We start from the raw sequence: 14,635 nt of genomic DNA on the forward strand, positions 1-14,635 counted from the left end.
CTGGACACGCATTTCAATTTGACGTGCGTAATGCTGCTGTAATCATTACGGCGTGCTTCAGCAATGCGACACTAAAACAAAAAAAAGACATTCCAATACATTACGCTTAACATATTTCTTACATACAAAGCATCCAGAACCGGGACGGATGCTTGTTGGGGCATTGTGTTATGTGAAGAGCAATGAATTTCTTTTTATTTAAGAAAACGTTCTGCACGGAATTGACAATATGGCAACACAGCATCACTTGCGAGGCGAGTACTTTATGAGGATTTTTTCTTCGGAACCTTTGCGTTCGTATTGTCCGTTTTGGGTTCACACTCGCACCAGGGTGTTTTCTGCTTGTCGCAGAACAGATCAACATTCAGCACCGTCACCGGAACTCCATCGATTGTCAGCTCTCGGCGGCTGTGGATCGAATATTGCACCGTACTCAGACCCGTTTCCCGGTCGCGCTTCCTCGTTACTTCACGCTGATTAAAACATTTCGTCGTATCTCGCCGCCTGTGCACACGATCGTGCACATGCAGGAATGTGTTGTTCGTTCCGGTCGTAATGTTTTTCGGCCGGGTCACCTCAAGACCGGCCTCCCGGATGCGTACATAAAACTCGTCATCCTCCAGACCCCAGCCCCAGTAACGGTTCGACATGCCGTTCAGTTGCTCGAAATGCTCCATGCGAAGCAACAGTATGCCACCGATAAAGGCCGCATAATGGTACTTCGGGTGAAACTCGGGCCCGGAAATGTGTAGCGGTCCGTCGGCGGGAAACTCGTACCGCAGATTGTCATTCAGCGGAAGCAGATCGACATCGTGCATCGCAAAGTAGTCGTATTTGTTCCGAACTTGCAGGAAGCCAACGTTTATCAACGATGCGCGATTGAACCGAAACCGATCGTTTTGGTTCACGACGAATATGTGAAACGGAACGCTCTGTTTGCTCAGAAACGCTGCTATGTGCGGGGCGAACTGTAGCAACTCATCGAACCGGTCTCGAAAGGGCACTACAATGGCAAGCCTTTTTTGATCCGTATTCTCGAACCGGAAGCTCTTGTGGAACCGCTCGTGCTGCAGATCACGATCCAGTTGTTCTTCACACTTGCAGGTATCTGTGAATAGAGGAAAAATCCAAACGTTAACATTCAACTTCAGAGTGACTTCACTATGTTTCGGCTTACCCAATGCACTTGGCAAACCGCTGATTAGCAGTAGAATGAAACACGTAGCTATCACACATATTCCGATGTAGCGTAACAAGACAGAACGCATGTGGTGCACCATCGCTGACCATTGTACGCGCACCGGTCGTTGCTCGCTGCTGTACCCAACTTTCCGAAACGCGACAATCAGATCGAGCTAGTGGTCATACCAACGTACGCATTTTAGAACGTAGTTCTATAATTAGATTTAATTAAATTCTACACAGCCACGCACCGTATTTCGGCATTGTTTTCCGAAAGAAACCGCTTTGTTGTGATGGTCAATGCAACTGTCAAACCGAAATGTACCCAGTCAAACAAAAAGTGACCGCCCAGTTAGACAGGCCGCAGCTAATTTACCCTTTCAAGCAGTTTGCTTCGTCAGTCTGCACCATTTGCTCGTGTGTTGCGGAGATGTTGTTATGGTGTCCCAGAATGCATTAAATAAAACAGTGTTTTTATGCTATTAATACATTTAAAATAATATTAAAACGTTAAACAATATTTATTCTACAAGTGGTGTTTGCCCGGTGAAAAGTTTTTCTTAATCTACCATTGCCAAAGCGAACATATCAAAATGACATGAAAGGGTTTTAAAATTAGGGTATTATTGGTAAATTAGGGGATTTTTACGGGTAATTGAACGAAGTTTGGCTCACTGGAAACCTAACGAAAATAACTGCTCGAATGATCGAAATTAAAGCACCTTGCTGCACTGGGAATTTTGTCTAAATTTTCTGGCTGGGAACAGTTTTATTTTGACAGCAACGAAACGAAAAAATCTTTTCAATGACAACAAACGGCCACCAATCATTTTCTACCACGACCGCAGCTGTTCCGCGCTACACAATCGTCTTGCTGAATAAATAAGATAACGATTGATAGTGCTCAGCCCCAAAAACAGTAGGGCCCTCCCGTGTGTAAAGGATGTTGGGCTTCCTCATTTACACACTCGTCGCCACATCTTGGACCGTTGCGGGACACGACTTGAAGGGTTTCGATGATTCGGTACTGTTCAACCTTGTGTGGCATAACAGTCAGGACTTAATCGTATGTAAACACACTGCATGTACTGCTCACTGGTAACTGATGCTGTTTCTTCCTGCAGGATGTAATTCCAGGTTCGGAACAATTTTACGTAACGTCCGCAAACAAGGAAAAGTATCTGTGCGTAATCCCGCCGATCACGTCAAAAGAAACTGGCGGCGACGTGGAGTACAATGGGCCCAGCCCGCTTGAGCTGCTCGAGCCACTGTTCGTTTCGACGACCTGCTCGTATCGTATCGAAAGCTACTGGTCGTACGAAGTGTGTCATGGGAGCTACATCAAGCAGTACCACGAAGAGCGTCACGAGAAGACGAGCAAGTTGCAGGAATATTTTCTCGGTCGATGGGACCAGCAAAAGACGGATGCGTTAAAGGCCAAGAATGCGCAAGCAGAGGCCGATAAAGAGCAGATGAAGTATAAGAAGATCGAGGGCTTCAATCTACCGTATCTTGAGCTGGAGATGGATTCCGGTACGATATGCGACCTAAACGGTGAGCCACGTGTTACGAAGGTACTGTACGTGTGTTACCGGTTCGGCAAGAATGAGGTTTACTCGCTAAAGGAAACGTCCACCTGCAACTACGAGGTGATCATACTGACGGCAGCCCTTTGTACACACCCGAAGTACAAACCGCAGGACACAGAGGAGAACAAAATCAGCTGCAGCCCGTTCGGTGAATCACCGCGCAAACCGAAAGCCATACTACAGCAGGAAGTGGACAAGTTGCGCCAAAAGTATCAGCAACTTTCGGTATGTCGCAAGGTTTCGGGATGGACGGCTCGTCCTATCACACGTGCTTGTTTTGTTTGTTCACATATTCGCTTGCGTTCGATTCGTTTTCATCCCCTCATTCATTCCCGCTGTTTGCGCGCCTTCTTTATCGCTTGCGTTTATCTTTTGTACGTATTTCTTTCGTTTTTTCCCCTCTTTCGTCCTATTTTTCCCCCTTTAGGTCTCTATAAGCGAAGTATTAGGATATGAAATCCCTGAAATGAGCGAGGTTGGTTCTGTTTTGATTGTGTTTTGCAACGCCACCAGTAGAGAGAACCAGTGCGGTTCGCACGAGTTGGTTTAATGCATGGTTGATGCAGTGAGCGGTTTATTTCGGGACTTACTTCACTGAGTCCTGCCTTGTTTGACATTCTCAATTTTGTAACGCTGTATTGTATCCAAACCAGGATGGTTCCATGCGCGGTGATCCAATGCGGAAAGATACGACGTTCAACTTCGATTGGAAAGCAATGGATGATGAAACGGGAGACAGTGAAGGTGAAACACCAGTTTCATCGATGACCAGACGACCGAAAAAGTCCAAGGAACTGACCTCGCTATTGGAATTTCTCGATGGAGCGTACTGCTTACCAGGAGTGAGTATCAAACAGTGACGTGATGGCGAAAGAGCAGGCTCTAATGAACTTTTATCTTTATCCTCCAGGGATCCGGTTGGTGGAAGTTTGAGCTGTGCTTCGGTAAACACATACGCCAGTACCACAAAGACACCTCCATCTATCTGGGCTACTTCAATGTCGAAAAGCACCGTGAATGGTTGGAAAAGAATCCCACCGCGCGGTACAAGCGCAAGCTCGAGAACCAAATCAGTCACTTCTACGCCGGCGGTGACTTTTGTGACAAAACGAACCAACCCCGGCATGTGGAGGTTAAGCTGAAGTGCACGGAACAGGCCGGCAGTACGGATGCGATCGCACTGTATCTGCTGGAGCCGCGTCCCTGCGAGTACGTGCTGAACGTGGAGTCATCGAAGATTTGTGATATTTTACCGCTCGCTTCAGATGATATGCTGCTGCCGGCAAATTTGCGGCAACTCGAGGAGGAAACACAGCTCGTACTGGACAGCGCAACTAATGTAAATAATTGATTTAATCACACCTACGCAGTAAATGATGCAATGTTAGTTACTGTACTCTACGATCGGTGTTTTCGTTTCGGCGCTTATTTTAACCGAAAGCTGCGTAAACAGTTGATCCCAGGTCCACGGTTCATCCGGTTCTTCGATGTCCTCTTCGCTTTCGAGACACTCGGTCAAAATGGAGATGTCGATTTCGTCCAAATTGCCGAGCGCTGAAGCTTTGCCGCTAGTGAATATGTCCGAGCTAAGGTTCTTGTACGTTGTTACACTACAAGCAGAGAACCAAATAGCAGTTTAAGGGTTTAAGTATTATTACACAGCGAGAATGTCCTTCACAGACGATACTCACGTTGGTAGGTTGGGACTTTCATTGTACAGCAAACTTTCGTGAATATCGTCCGCATCCGGCAGCACGGGAATGTCATCGACGGGATTGTAATCAACCGTTGTGCTGGTATCGTCCATCGAAACTATATTGCTATTGCTGAACCGTTCCCTAGAAAGAAAGCACAGTTGCAATGCCACCCAAAAACCGCAATTCACTTCCAACAATCAACTACTCACATCTCTAAAATGTTGGAGAACTTGCGCGCATTTCTACTAGCAGGCAACACAGCAGCATCGAGTGAGAGAGAAAACAAGAAACGCAAACGTTGCGCATTAAATACTAATCGGTCACGGTTGGCTGCCGCGTTTGATCAATAATCTACATTAACTGTGCAACTTACTTGCCGTGGCCGGAGCTGGCACCGCTCGTTAGCGTTGACAATGAACGACCGATGGATGTTTCCTCCAGCCAGCTGTCCGTTTTTACCTTCGCCGGAGTACCTGCGGCCGTGGTGGATGGGGAACCTTTTTCCTGCATGTTTGATTGTATGTTTTTGCCTGTGTCTTCACCCCCTATGGCCAATACACACACGGCTCATTAATTACTATCACCAGTGACGCGGTTAGCTTTCAAAAAATCCTGTGGCGGGGGGGGTTTAATTTATTATTTATGTACACACGATTCGGTGTGAAGATACGGTACCGCGATGAACGGTGGTTTGTTTACGTCGCCAAGGAAACTGCTCGAAAATGGCGAGCACAGTGAAAAAACTGCTCCCACCATGGGACGTTACGCGGACAAGGGGATGGTTAAAATAAATAAAATAATTTGCGGATTACAAATAAAACATCATAATCGTTTGCTGCCTGGTTATCCATAACTACTTAGTTTTATTAAGTCTTCCATCTAATCACATTCACCTATTTGTCTACCGTTGTTCGATTCCGGGGCACCGGCGAAGAAGAAATCAGCCTAACGGGCGGCAAACATGCGGCCATTTCACCCGTTTTCTACGCAATGTGAACTATAAAATTGCTCGCCTATGTTCATGTTGTGGACGCGCTACCCGCCACAAAGCATTAATGCGTACGTTTAAAAGTGTGAAACCAAACTTAGCTTAAATACGGCTGAGTACATTTTCATAAGACCCTAGATGAAGGGAGTTTATACATTTTTGAGCTATCTCTTGTCCTTCTGTTTCTTTGTTTTCTAAGGTACGCAACATGTGATGTTTGTAAACAGTAAATAAATATTAACAAGCTAATAGAATATTTTCTTTAAAAAAAGTAAGGAACTAGGCACGAATCCACCACATATAGACATTATTTGGTGTGTAATTTCGTACGGAAAAGGGTATCATCGTTGCGCAATTGACCATCTCTTACACTGGACAAGCAGCTATTTTCATCTTTTTCAGGACCTAAAATGAGAGAATGAAAGTAATGTTTTAATTACTCGTAAAAATAACGATTGAAGTATTCCTAAATACGATTAAACGTCTCTAAACATGCATTAAATAGGTTTAGAAGATGCGAAACGAAAGAAGGTAAGCGTACGGAATATACTTGTTCAGTATATAAACACTAATGTCTAATAGAATTGGGCCTTTTTCCTACTAACAGCCACTACTAGGGAACCAATTTGTCAACAGAGCGAGCTACATACAAATCACTGGCAACTAACTATTTTTTGCACGTCCATCTGCAGCCAACGTACTTACGCGAATGAGAATGCGTGCGTCGCAACCGAGCAATACGGGTCTAGCGTAAATCTAAGCGCTCGCGTCAATCTCAAAACGCTCATCTACACTACGTACTCGCGATCGCTTATGACCTTAATGCCGTGCTCTGTGAAAACAAATTTGATCATATCGTCGTAACTACGCGATGGGCTGATCCGACCGGTCGAAGCATTCGCCGACGGACCGACCGTGCTTGTGCTTAAAGTAGCTCCTAGCTTGCTAGTAGTGGTGGTGGTTGCTTTGGTCAGAGCCATCGCACCACGCTTCGTACTACTGCGCTCGGTTGCTATGGTATCGGAGGTGCTGTTAGTGGTCGTGCGTTTGGTCGATGATGTGCTGGTATTGTCGTTGTTGGTGCTGTTTTTAGCAATTGTGCTAGGTTGGGTGGATTGTTGCGGTTGGTCCACGGACACCCGCCGGGGACTTCCCTTACCCGCCGCGCTTTCACCCACCTTCTTGCCCGCACTGCAATCGCCCTCATCCAGCGTGATGTGCTGCTGCTGGGCGGGTTTCGTTGTCCCATCGGGTGACGTTACAAGTGGTGGTGTCGGTGATGGGGCTGCCGTTGTTATGATCTGTACGGCACTGCCCGGTCGGCCAAGAAACGTTGCACCGCGACCGGTAGTGGGTTTAGAATCATTGGCGCAACAAAACACCTTGTTCAGTGTGGTCGGCGCACCGACCGGTATGGGCGGTATGGGGAAATCCGTCTCATCCATTGCCTCACAGGACGAACCGAGCTTGTTGCGCTGGTTTTGATGCTCGATGTACAGATCCGGATCGTTGATGGGTGAGATGGGCGAAATGCTCATCGCCTCCGTTGCACTACCCGGTGTTAAAATGTACTTACTGCTTAGCCGCGTTCCAGGCCAAAATTTTCCAGCACAGACATGTGGGAAAGCGAATTTCGTTAGCGACAAAGGAAGGTGAAGCAATCAAATGGCAGTTAGTTTTGCGCGGTGCACGCACGCAAGCACGAACTGCCCCTTTCACTGTATGGAACACGCGGGAATGGTTATTGTTTGGAGCGTATCGTAGTTCAATTCATTTCGATTCGAGTCAATCACGCGAATGTTGGGAATTGTTAAATCCAATTTCCACCCTTTCCTATACTTACGTGTCGTTGTTCGATCCAAACAGCCCAAACTTGCGTATGTACTCGGTTACATGGTCGTCTAGCAGGTACTTCACCGAAAGACCCCGGCTCAATAACCTTCGTATCAGCGTTGAGCTTACGTCGTTCGTCACCCAGTTCGTAACGATCGTTATGTTGCGCTGGCAAAACAGAACGTCTTTAAGTAAATTCCTTCGGCCAAACGCTATCCTTCGTACTTACTCGATACCGACTCAGCAGATCGGAATTAAAGATAAACTGCTCCGGGTTGGATCCAGCTCGGGAAATGACCACAACGCCATGATATCCCAGAATCGCCTCCAAATCCTCATCTTTCCACAAGCCCGGAGTTGCGAACGATTCGAGCAAATCGGCACCACACAGTAGCTTCAGTTGCACCTGGCCGCCCGCTCGCTTGATGCCTTCCGGTATCCAGGCGGGTATGTGCTGGTTGTTGATGGTCCCATTAGTATCTTTTAAGTACGAATTTATGTAGTTCTGTAATATGGCACGATAGATTTTTGGATCAGTTGAATTTCGAAGCATGACTATCATTGAAACAACTCCACCTGATGGTACTGCAACACTTGACGAGTTCGTGTCCACTCTTCCTGTTGCGTTTCCCAATCGGACAGATGGATCCAGTCCGACGACTTCAATCCAATCTTAATCATTGCACAACGGTGTGTAGCGGACACGAGTCCTTTCTTCGCGTATGAATCATGCACCGGCGATACTATCCCACCGACGACCTGCCCCTGTCCCATCTGCTGGATGTGATCGCGCGCAATTTCTGTCCAACGAACCAACGAAACAATAGATTAATGTCGTTGTTACCCTTACAGCTCGGTCGTGCTAAATCATCACCCATAACTTACCAAACATCCGAAAGTGCATTGGTGTTGGCGGACTGAACGAACCGCAAGCTATCAGCATTATTTTTGTCGACGATGTCATTCTCATTTGTTTTGATTGTTAGGCAGGATACACGCTGACCAAAGAAATAACGGAGTAAAAAACAACTTGGGATGGAAAGAATCTGCCACACGTTACAGATAGACTTTTTCTTTTGCACTCTGACGACACTTGGTAACGATGCGTCCTCCCTAAGCCAAGTTGAATAGATGCACAAAACTGTTGTTTATTCGATAAGAAGGAAGTTTCCGGAGTGTTGGATGTGAACTTTTTGGCTATCAAGTGAATGTTGTTGTTTTTGTTACATCAATACAGGGCTCGTCGATAGCTGGAGAAAGTTTTTGTTGAACGTCCTTCTTATAAATGAAAAATAAATTGTAAAAACCTTTTTGAAAATATTTATATTAGTCAATAAGTTTTTATACTTATGGAAACAGTCCCAAATCTCGATTATTCTGTAATTAAAAAGAGAACAGGTACGTTCTGCATATGATTCCAACCCTGCAATGGTACATGTACTGTTTGACACATTATGTTGTCTATATCTTCCGGTCGAATACTTCATACCAGCACTTCGTAGTTCATTTGAAAAGGTAGTTAGAAGGTCAGTGGCACTCAAGGTTGAATATGCAAATATATTACATTATAGCTCAACTTTGCTTTCTATTTTTCAAAGTTAGAGGTTATTTGTGTGCAAAAGGTCTTCCATCATACAACGTTCTGAACTGCAAAATTTTATAATTTAACAACTTATGCTCTACTCTACTCTTTCGGTTCTCTTTAGTTTATGTCATCGATATCGAAATTCTCAGATATAAAGCAAAATAAAATGGATAACACACTGCTTAACCTCGATTATTTATAAACTTAACCCTTTCTTACCAATCATGTTATTCCAGGTCAAGAGCGTCAGTTTGCACCGGACCGAAACACCAAAGACGGAAAAGCGATCTACCGATTATTGCCTTTTGGCAATGACTTCCGAGGGTTGAAAGTGTCCTCCACTCTCCTCTCTCTCTTCCTCTTTCAATTTTAACCGGAAGCCGCACGCAGTATTATTCCGTTTGCCTGCTATTTCCGATTTAATTTCAGATTAAACTTCTCCGCGGACGCGAACAAAAACACACACAACTCTTTGCGTCCTCCATCAACAGCTGCTTCCGCACCACGGCACACAATAGACGCTCATCGTTAGAATTCATTGCTGGTACTTAGGCAAACATTTTTGATGCTCTTACTAATGCTCGTCAGCGAAGCGGGGCAAAAGTTTTCCCGGCCCAACCGAAAAACCGCTTCCCTGCCGCGGAAACATACCACGGAGCGAACCACGAACGCGCATCATCTTTTGATAGGGAAAACATCTTCCCCAAAACGAAGTCGCTTTATCTCGCACCACAAAGTACCGCGACGTACGGCAGGAGGTGTGGAATTTGGCGTAAAACATTGATTGATCACATCTTTCCGGGGTTTCCCTTTTCCGGAAAACATTGCCCCCAAAAACTTTGTACGGATATTGGGTGTTTGCTGGGATGCGAGGATGTACGTATCCCTTTTTGCTAGACTTCGAGCGCCCTCTCGATATGAGGACGTGACGATTGGAACGAAGAAAAGTATCGGATGTTCAGCGCTCCTTCCCTGATTTGTGTGTTTGTGCATAAACACGAACGGACGAAACCGTTTACGGAGCTTTAACTCATCATCCGCATAATAATGGGATCGGTGAGAATGTACATGGATGGGATGGAACCGTACTAGCCGTGCCGCGGAAGGAAACTCATCCATTTTGATACCATTTTCCCGTACCCCTGCCGACCCGTAACGACACCGAATCGGACAGGTTCAATCATATGAACCATTCCGGAAATGGCGTGATTAATTCTCTATCGATTTGTACCGCACTTCGGGCAGGGAAGGATGAAGACAATTTCATGTAAAACGCTTCTCACATTTCTTCACTTCTTGCATACCGCATCTTGTACTGGTTAGCGTGGATCTTAGAGGATCATTTAAAATGATTTCTATTTGTTGCTGAATTTAAGCTGTTCGATACTACTGATGAAGATCCCATAAAGTTTAAACAGTTGATAACAGAAAAAATGTATCATGCTGAAGATTTTCAATGAAATTTATATTAGCATTGAAACCTGTGCTATTGGATGATTATTATATTAAATACCTAAAGTTTTAAGATTTGCTTTATTTTATGTATATGATCGCTAATTAAAATTCAACGAGACACCACCTTCTTTTTCCTTTTCCCTGCTTCTCTTTTCTTTTTCTTCTTTATCTTTTCTTAGTCTCAAAAGTTCTAGACTTGCCAATCTTAGCTTCCAAATCCTAACGACGACGCAGCTACCAATATATATACCACATCCTCATCATCATCATCATCAGATGCTGCTAATAGATGTACTTTACATGAAACCATCTCGATCATACAAATTGTTCGGCAAAAATTAGACATTAAAAGCTCCTGAAATCACAAGAGTCACAACTTATTTCACAAAAAAGTCCTTGAATTAAGCTTCTAAACCCCATAGTAATATTTGAGAGCGTAAAAACTTAACGGTTTCCTGTGCTCTTTGGGTTGAGTATTAGTAGAGAATTAGAGTATTTTGTTAATTTAAATACCCACGTCAATGAAGATATCAAAAACACAGCATCTAACCCATTCGCGTAGTATGATGTTATAATTTACTTAGGGTAGAAGCCAGGATTATCTTTATAATTTTTTTATCTTTTAGTTGGAGTATTGGAGTACAGCATTTTTTTGGTTAGAAGCGGCTATGTCTATGAATAAACCTTACTTACCATGAATTAGTTATATGTAGGAAAAGAAAGACTTGCATATTGGAAAAAAAGGTAACTGCCTCAGTTGGGATTGAATTTAAGACCGAGTATATTGTAGAATTGCGTATTTCTCTATTAGACTGATCCTATAATGGATAAAAGGTTGCAATAAAGTATTCAAAAGGGGCATTAATAGCAGCAGTTTGGAATTTGGATTCAATTCAAATTAATATCAAAAATATTATAACTACCCAATTATTAGTTTTTAGATACTGGATACAGAACAGTATCTAAAAATCATGAAAATTTTGTAATTCTGATTCTAAAGAAGAAAACTAAAATTGTCTCTAAAAAATATTAGCTGTGTTTCAATTTTTTTACAGGAGTATTAGCTCAATATCACAACTTAAATATACAATTAACTGTTTGAAAAGAAATTCAAACAACGCCTAGAAACATCGACCTCACTGTTACGGTCTTCGGTCTCATTGTTTCGGTTCCATTTTAGTGCCGTATTTTTGCAGGACTTACTTCTTCTTCAAGGCACAACAATAACAGGAGGTTTTAGTGTAACGTTTATTGCTTTCTTTGATTTTTAATTAACCTATCTGCTTGGGATCTGATACCAATCCTGTCCTAGGCTACAACTACTTAATGGCTCCAGACTGTGATAAATAGTGTGAATTCGGTAAAAGGTTTTTGTGTACAGATTACAGTATTGAATTATTTATTACGACTTAGAGGATGTTCAAACATCAAGTCACTTTTCCTTAATGTCTGCTTAAAATTTGACCTCATTGAGATGGATCAGAATCAGTATCAGGATTAGTAGATCAGAAGATCGTAGGACCCTCGAGTTCTACACAGGAAGTAGAAGCACCTGTAGATACTACTTGAGGTAGATCTCCCCGTTTACAGTCTCGGTAGTTCGAATTTACGAATGAGCACTACTTTGTTTATGCACCGCTACGTTTAAGCAAACCGCTTGCCAAATCATGCATATCTTGGTAAACTTTGTTAGACTCTGTTAACTTAATCCCTTTGGAGCAACACATTTGTGCTTGATGGGGAAGAACAGTAACCCCGGATTCATTATGAGACAATGTAGCAACGTGACCCGCCGCTGATTCTAACCTACCTCTACTCAAAATTTCGAAATAAAGTATCCAAAAGGTAATTTTCTATTTAGGGCATTTCAGTGTTGGTGCAATCTGAAGTGGTTCATCCTTTATTAAACAAATATACAGTTGAATATTATTGCAAAAGAAAATAACGCCTGTGGAGTATACTCAAGTATACCACAAACACTCAAGTACGATAAAGTGTTCGCAAAACCCCGTACAACACCGTCGTACACATGATCAGTAACTAGACGTTCTTCTCCATCGCTCTATGATCCTCCTTCCTTTGGAGTTTGTGATTTTTTGTCCGTGGCGTGGGAAATAATCAACCATATATTTATATATATATACATATGAAGGTATGTACATACATCCGATCGCGCATTCACTTCGATCGAACGCGATCGCGATCTCGTGGGGCGTTAGCGCACACGGGCACGAAAAAGATGAAGCCAACCACACACGGACCCCACCCGGTCCGGGGGTGTGCAGGCCCGTTTCATGTGCCTCGAGTGCGTGTGTTGGTGTTGGGTGGCGTTGTACGATCATTTCGCAGCATGCGATCTTCACCCATTCGAACCCTTCTCTCTATCGATCCGCAGTTTGCAGTTCGATCGTTATGGGGAGGAGATTCTTTTCCGGGGGCCTTGATGGAAATGGTAAAGGAGCGAACAAACACAAACTATGTTCGTTTCTTCCATATTCCTGCCATCTTTCGGTACGACCGTGGTGCGTGCTGCGAGCTGGTGGGAGTAATTAGCATAAATATTAAATGATTTGAGCAGGGGGATTGGCTGGCCGATCCGCTGGGTGAAGGTTTGCTGCAGGAATCTCGAAAATCTTCATCTACAGGGGATTGATTATTTGCTTCTCTTTTATTCTGTTGTTTTTTTTTTGCATGAAAAACATTATTTGTTCCTCTCTCTCTCTCTCTTTCGCACGTACTGTCCGAAAAGTGGGAAACATGCCCAAACGAAAAATGCCCCATGGTTCATCACCAACCGAGGGGCCCAATCGGGGAAAATTCAGATGGGGAAAACATAACCGACCCGGAAATTGCTGATGCAAACTGGCCGGTTTTGAAGCAATGTTTTTGCCTGCCTTTGTTCATTGCTTGCGTGGAATGAAGGGTCCAAGACTAGGACTAGACTAGGCACACAGGGTGTACGGATGCCGCGGTATGGAAATTGAGCATTACATTTCATATTGTGTCACGGGGTGGTACAGTGCAACGTCGAAGAAGCAGTAACTTGGACACCCGGACACCCCGGACCAGGACTAGGGCTAGGAAATAATGAAGGATGAAGGGACACAATTGTTTAAATTATGGGGATTTTTATCCCTCCCTTAAGGGGGAAAAACTTTCCTACGCGACCGAGCCGGACCAAGCGGAGATTAGTAATTTTTCCTTCACTTTCCAACGATATCGCTTTTGTTTCACACGAAATGGTGAAAATTTCTATCGAAATGAAGGCGCAGAACACGGTGGTGGGTAGAAGAAGGAAAAAAAAATCGCAACAGGGATAACATTAATTTATTCCATTTATTTTATCTGGTATTTACATAAGTATTACATTGAATTTATTTTTCTTCAAGCACTGTTGTTTTTCGTGTTTCCTTTGTGTGTCGCCTGCTATCTCTCTCTCTCTCTCTCTGCTGGTGTGGGGAGTGTTTTTGTTTTATTTCTTAGGAAAATTTCCCCAAAAATACTTGCCGGCTGTTTTTCCTACTAACAGCAAGTGAATGAAGGTCCGTTTTTTATTAAGCATTTTCCTTTTTGTTTTTTTTTTGTTTTCTTTTATGTTTGGCAAAAGATGGAGAACTTTTCCATTCTTGTTGGGCGGTGTATTTTATATTGAAACAAGGATTTATTGAAGTACGACGACGGGAGGGGAGGCAACCAGACACGGGGTGTTTTTGTTCGGTTCTGTTAGAACATGCACCCAATCGGAATTGGTGAGAATGGGTGGGAGATTGCTTCATTGGAGTTTTAATTAAGAATACGGATTTACGGACAATCGGAATGATACATTCAGGGCAAATCTTCTCTTTTATTTGGATTATTTGAAAATTAATATGTTTTCTCAAAGACTTTCTTTAACGTAAATTTTATGTTAAACTACTAGAGACGCTCAACTACGATTCGCTCTTCGCTACACAGTTTAATTTATAACACAAATTCTGCAAGACAAATTGCTTCATAACTGACTAATTCAATTTGTGTGGCGTGTGTGTGAAAATTATTCTAACTTGGCGCCTAAATGTCGAGACTCGCATGAACACATCATTCGAAAGTGTTTTAATAAATCTTGACAATTCATTTGTCTGCCGAACAGACGGAGGAGCAACAGGAATTAAAAAAAAAACCGAAATGAAGTATGATTATTTGTGACAAGAAACGATCTCAAACACGCTTGACATATTAGTGACGAATCTCCGTCCGTCTTTCTTAGCAGACATAACCCAAATAAACAAAATGATCAGATGTGGTTTTGAAGCGTTTCAAAATAAAT

General features: G+C 43.4%; 4 protein-coding genes across 7 annotated transcripts; 1 reads left to right on the forward strand and 3 right to left on the reverse strand.

The window, feature by feature from the left end:
* Window positions 1–250: 250 nt before the first annotated feature.
* LOC128302593 (beta-1,4-galactosyltransferase 7) lies at window positions 251–1,457 on the reverse strand. Its single transcript, XM_053039445.1, has 2 exons — window positions 1,178–1,457; window positions 251–1,108 (listed from the first exon to the last, which is right to left on the reverse strand). The coding sequence occupies exons 1-2, from the start codon at window positions 1,278–1,280 to the stop codon at window positions 264–266; spliced, it is 948 nt and encodes a 315-aa protein (XP_052895405.1). The 5' UTR covers window positions 1,281–1,457; the 3' UTR covers window positions 251–263.
* Window positions 1,458–2,000: 543 nt separating this feature from the next.
* On the forward strand, window positions 2,001–5,315 carry LOC128302591 (endoplasmic reticulum lectin 1). Of its 2 annotated transcripts, XM_053039441.1 has the most exons (5): window positions 2,001–2,248; window positions 2,307–2,996; window positions 3,199–3,246; window positions 3,425–3,613; window positions 3,682–5,315. In XM_053039441.1, the coding sequence occupies exons 1-5, from the start codon at window positions 2,126–2,128 to the stop codon at window positions 4,120–4,122; spliced, it is 1,491 nt and encodes a 496-aa protein (XP_052895401.1). In that variant the 5' UTR covers window positions 2,001–2,125; the 3' UTR covers window positions 4,123–5,315. The 2 variants fall into 2 exon arrangements, with proteins under 2 accessions (XP_052895401.1, XP_052895402.1); XM_053039442.1 differs by lacking the exon at window positions 3,199–3,246.
* Window positions 4,080–5,154, reverse strand: LOC128302594 (intraflagellar transport protein 43 homolog). Of its 2 annotated transcripts, none has more exons than XM_053039447.1 (4): window positions 4,842–5,154; window positions 4,678–4,710; window positions 4,463–4,609; window positions 4,080–4,381 (listed from the first exon to the last, which is right to left on the reverse strand). In XM_053039447.1, exons 1-4 carry the CDS (start codon window positions 4,976–4,978, stop codon window positions 4,156–4,158), a joined length of 543 nt encoding a protein of 180 aa, XP_052895407.1. In that variant the 5' UTR covers window positions 4,979–5,154; the 3' UTR covers window positions 4,080–4,155. The 2 variants fall into 2 exon arrangements, with proteins under 2 accessions (XP_052895407.1, XP_052895406.1); XM_053039446.1 differs by having other exon boundaries at window positions 4,678–4,713.
* LOC128302590 (uncharacterized) lies at window positions 5,312–8,463 on the reverse strand. Of its 2 annotated transcripts, XR_008287383.1 has the most exons (6): window positions 8,175–8,463; window positions 7,866–8,089; window positions 7,519–7,794; window positions 7,300–7,457; window positions 6,162–7,031; window positions 5,312–5,861 (listed from the first exon to the last, which is right to left on the reverse strand). XR_008287383.1 is itself a non-coding variant. In XM_053039440.1 (5 exons), exons 1-5 carry the CDS (start codon window positions 8,257–8,259, stop codon window positions 6,245–6,247), a joined length of 1,530 nt encoding a protein of 509 aa, XP_052895400.1. In that variant the 5' UTR covers window positions 8,260–8,463; the 3' UTR covers window positions 5,312–6,244. The 2 variants fall into 2 exon arrangements, 1 of the variants encoding a protein (XP_052895400.1); XM_053039440.1 differs by having other exon boundaries at window positions 5,312–7,031.
* Window positions 8,464–14,635: the final 6,172 nt, after the last annotated feature.

This window comes from Anopheles moucheti, chromosome 3 (assembly GCF_943734755.1).
Source record: "Anopheles moucheti chromosome 3, idAnoMoucSN_F20_07, whole genome shotgun sequence".
Classification (NCBI taxonomy): Eukaryota; Metazoa; Arthropoda; class Insecta; order Diptera; family Culicidae; genus Anopheles; species Anopheles moucheti.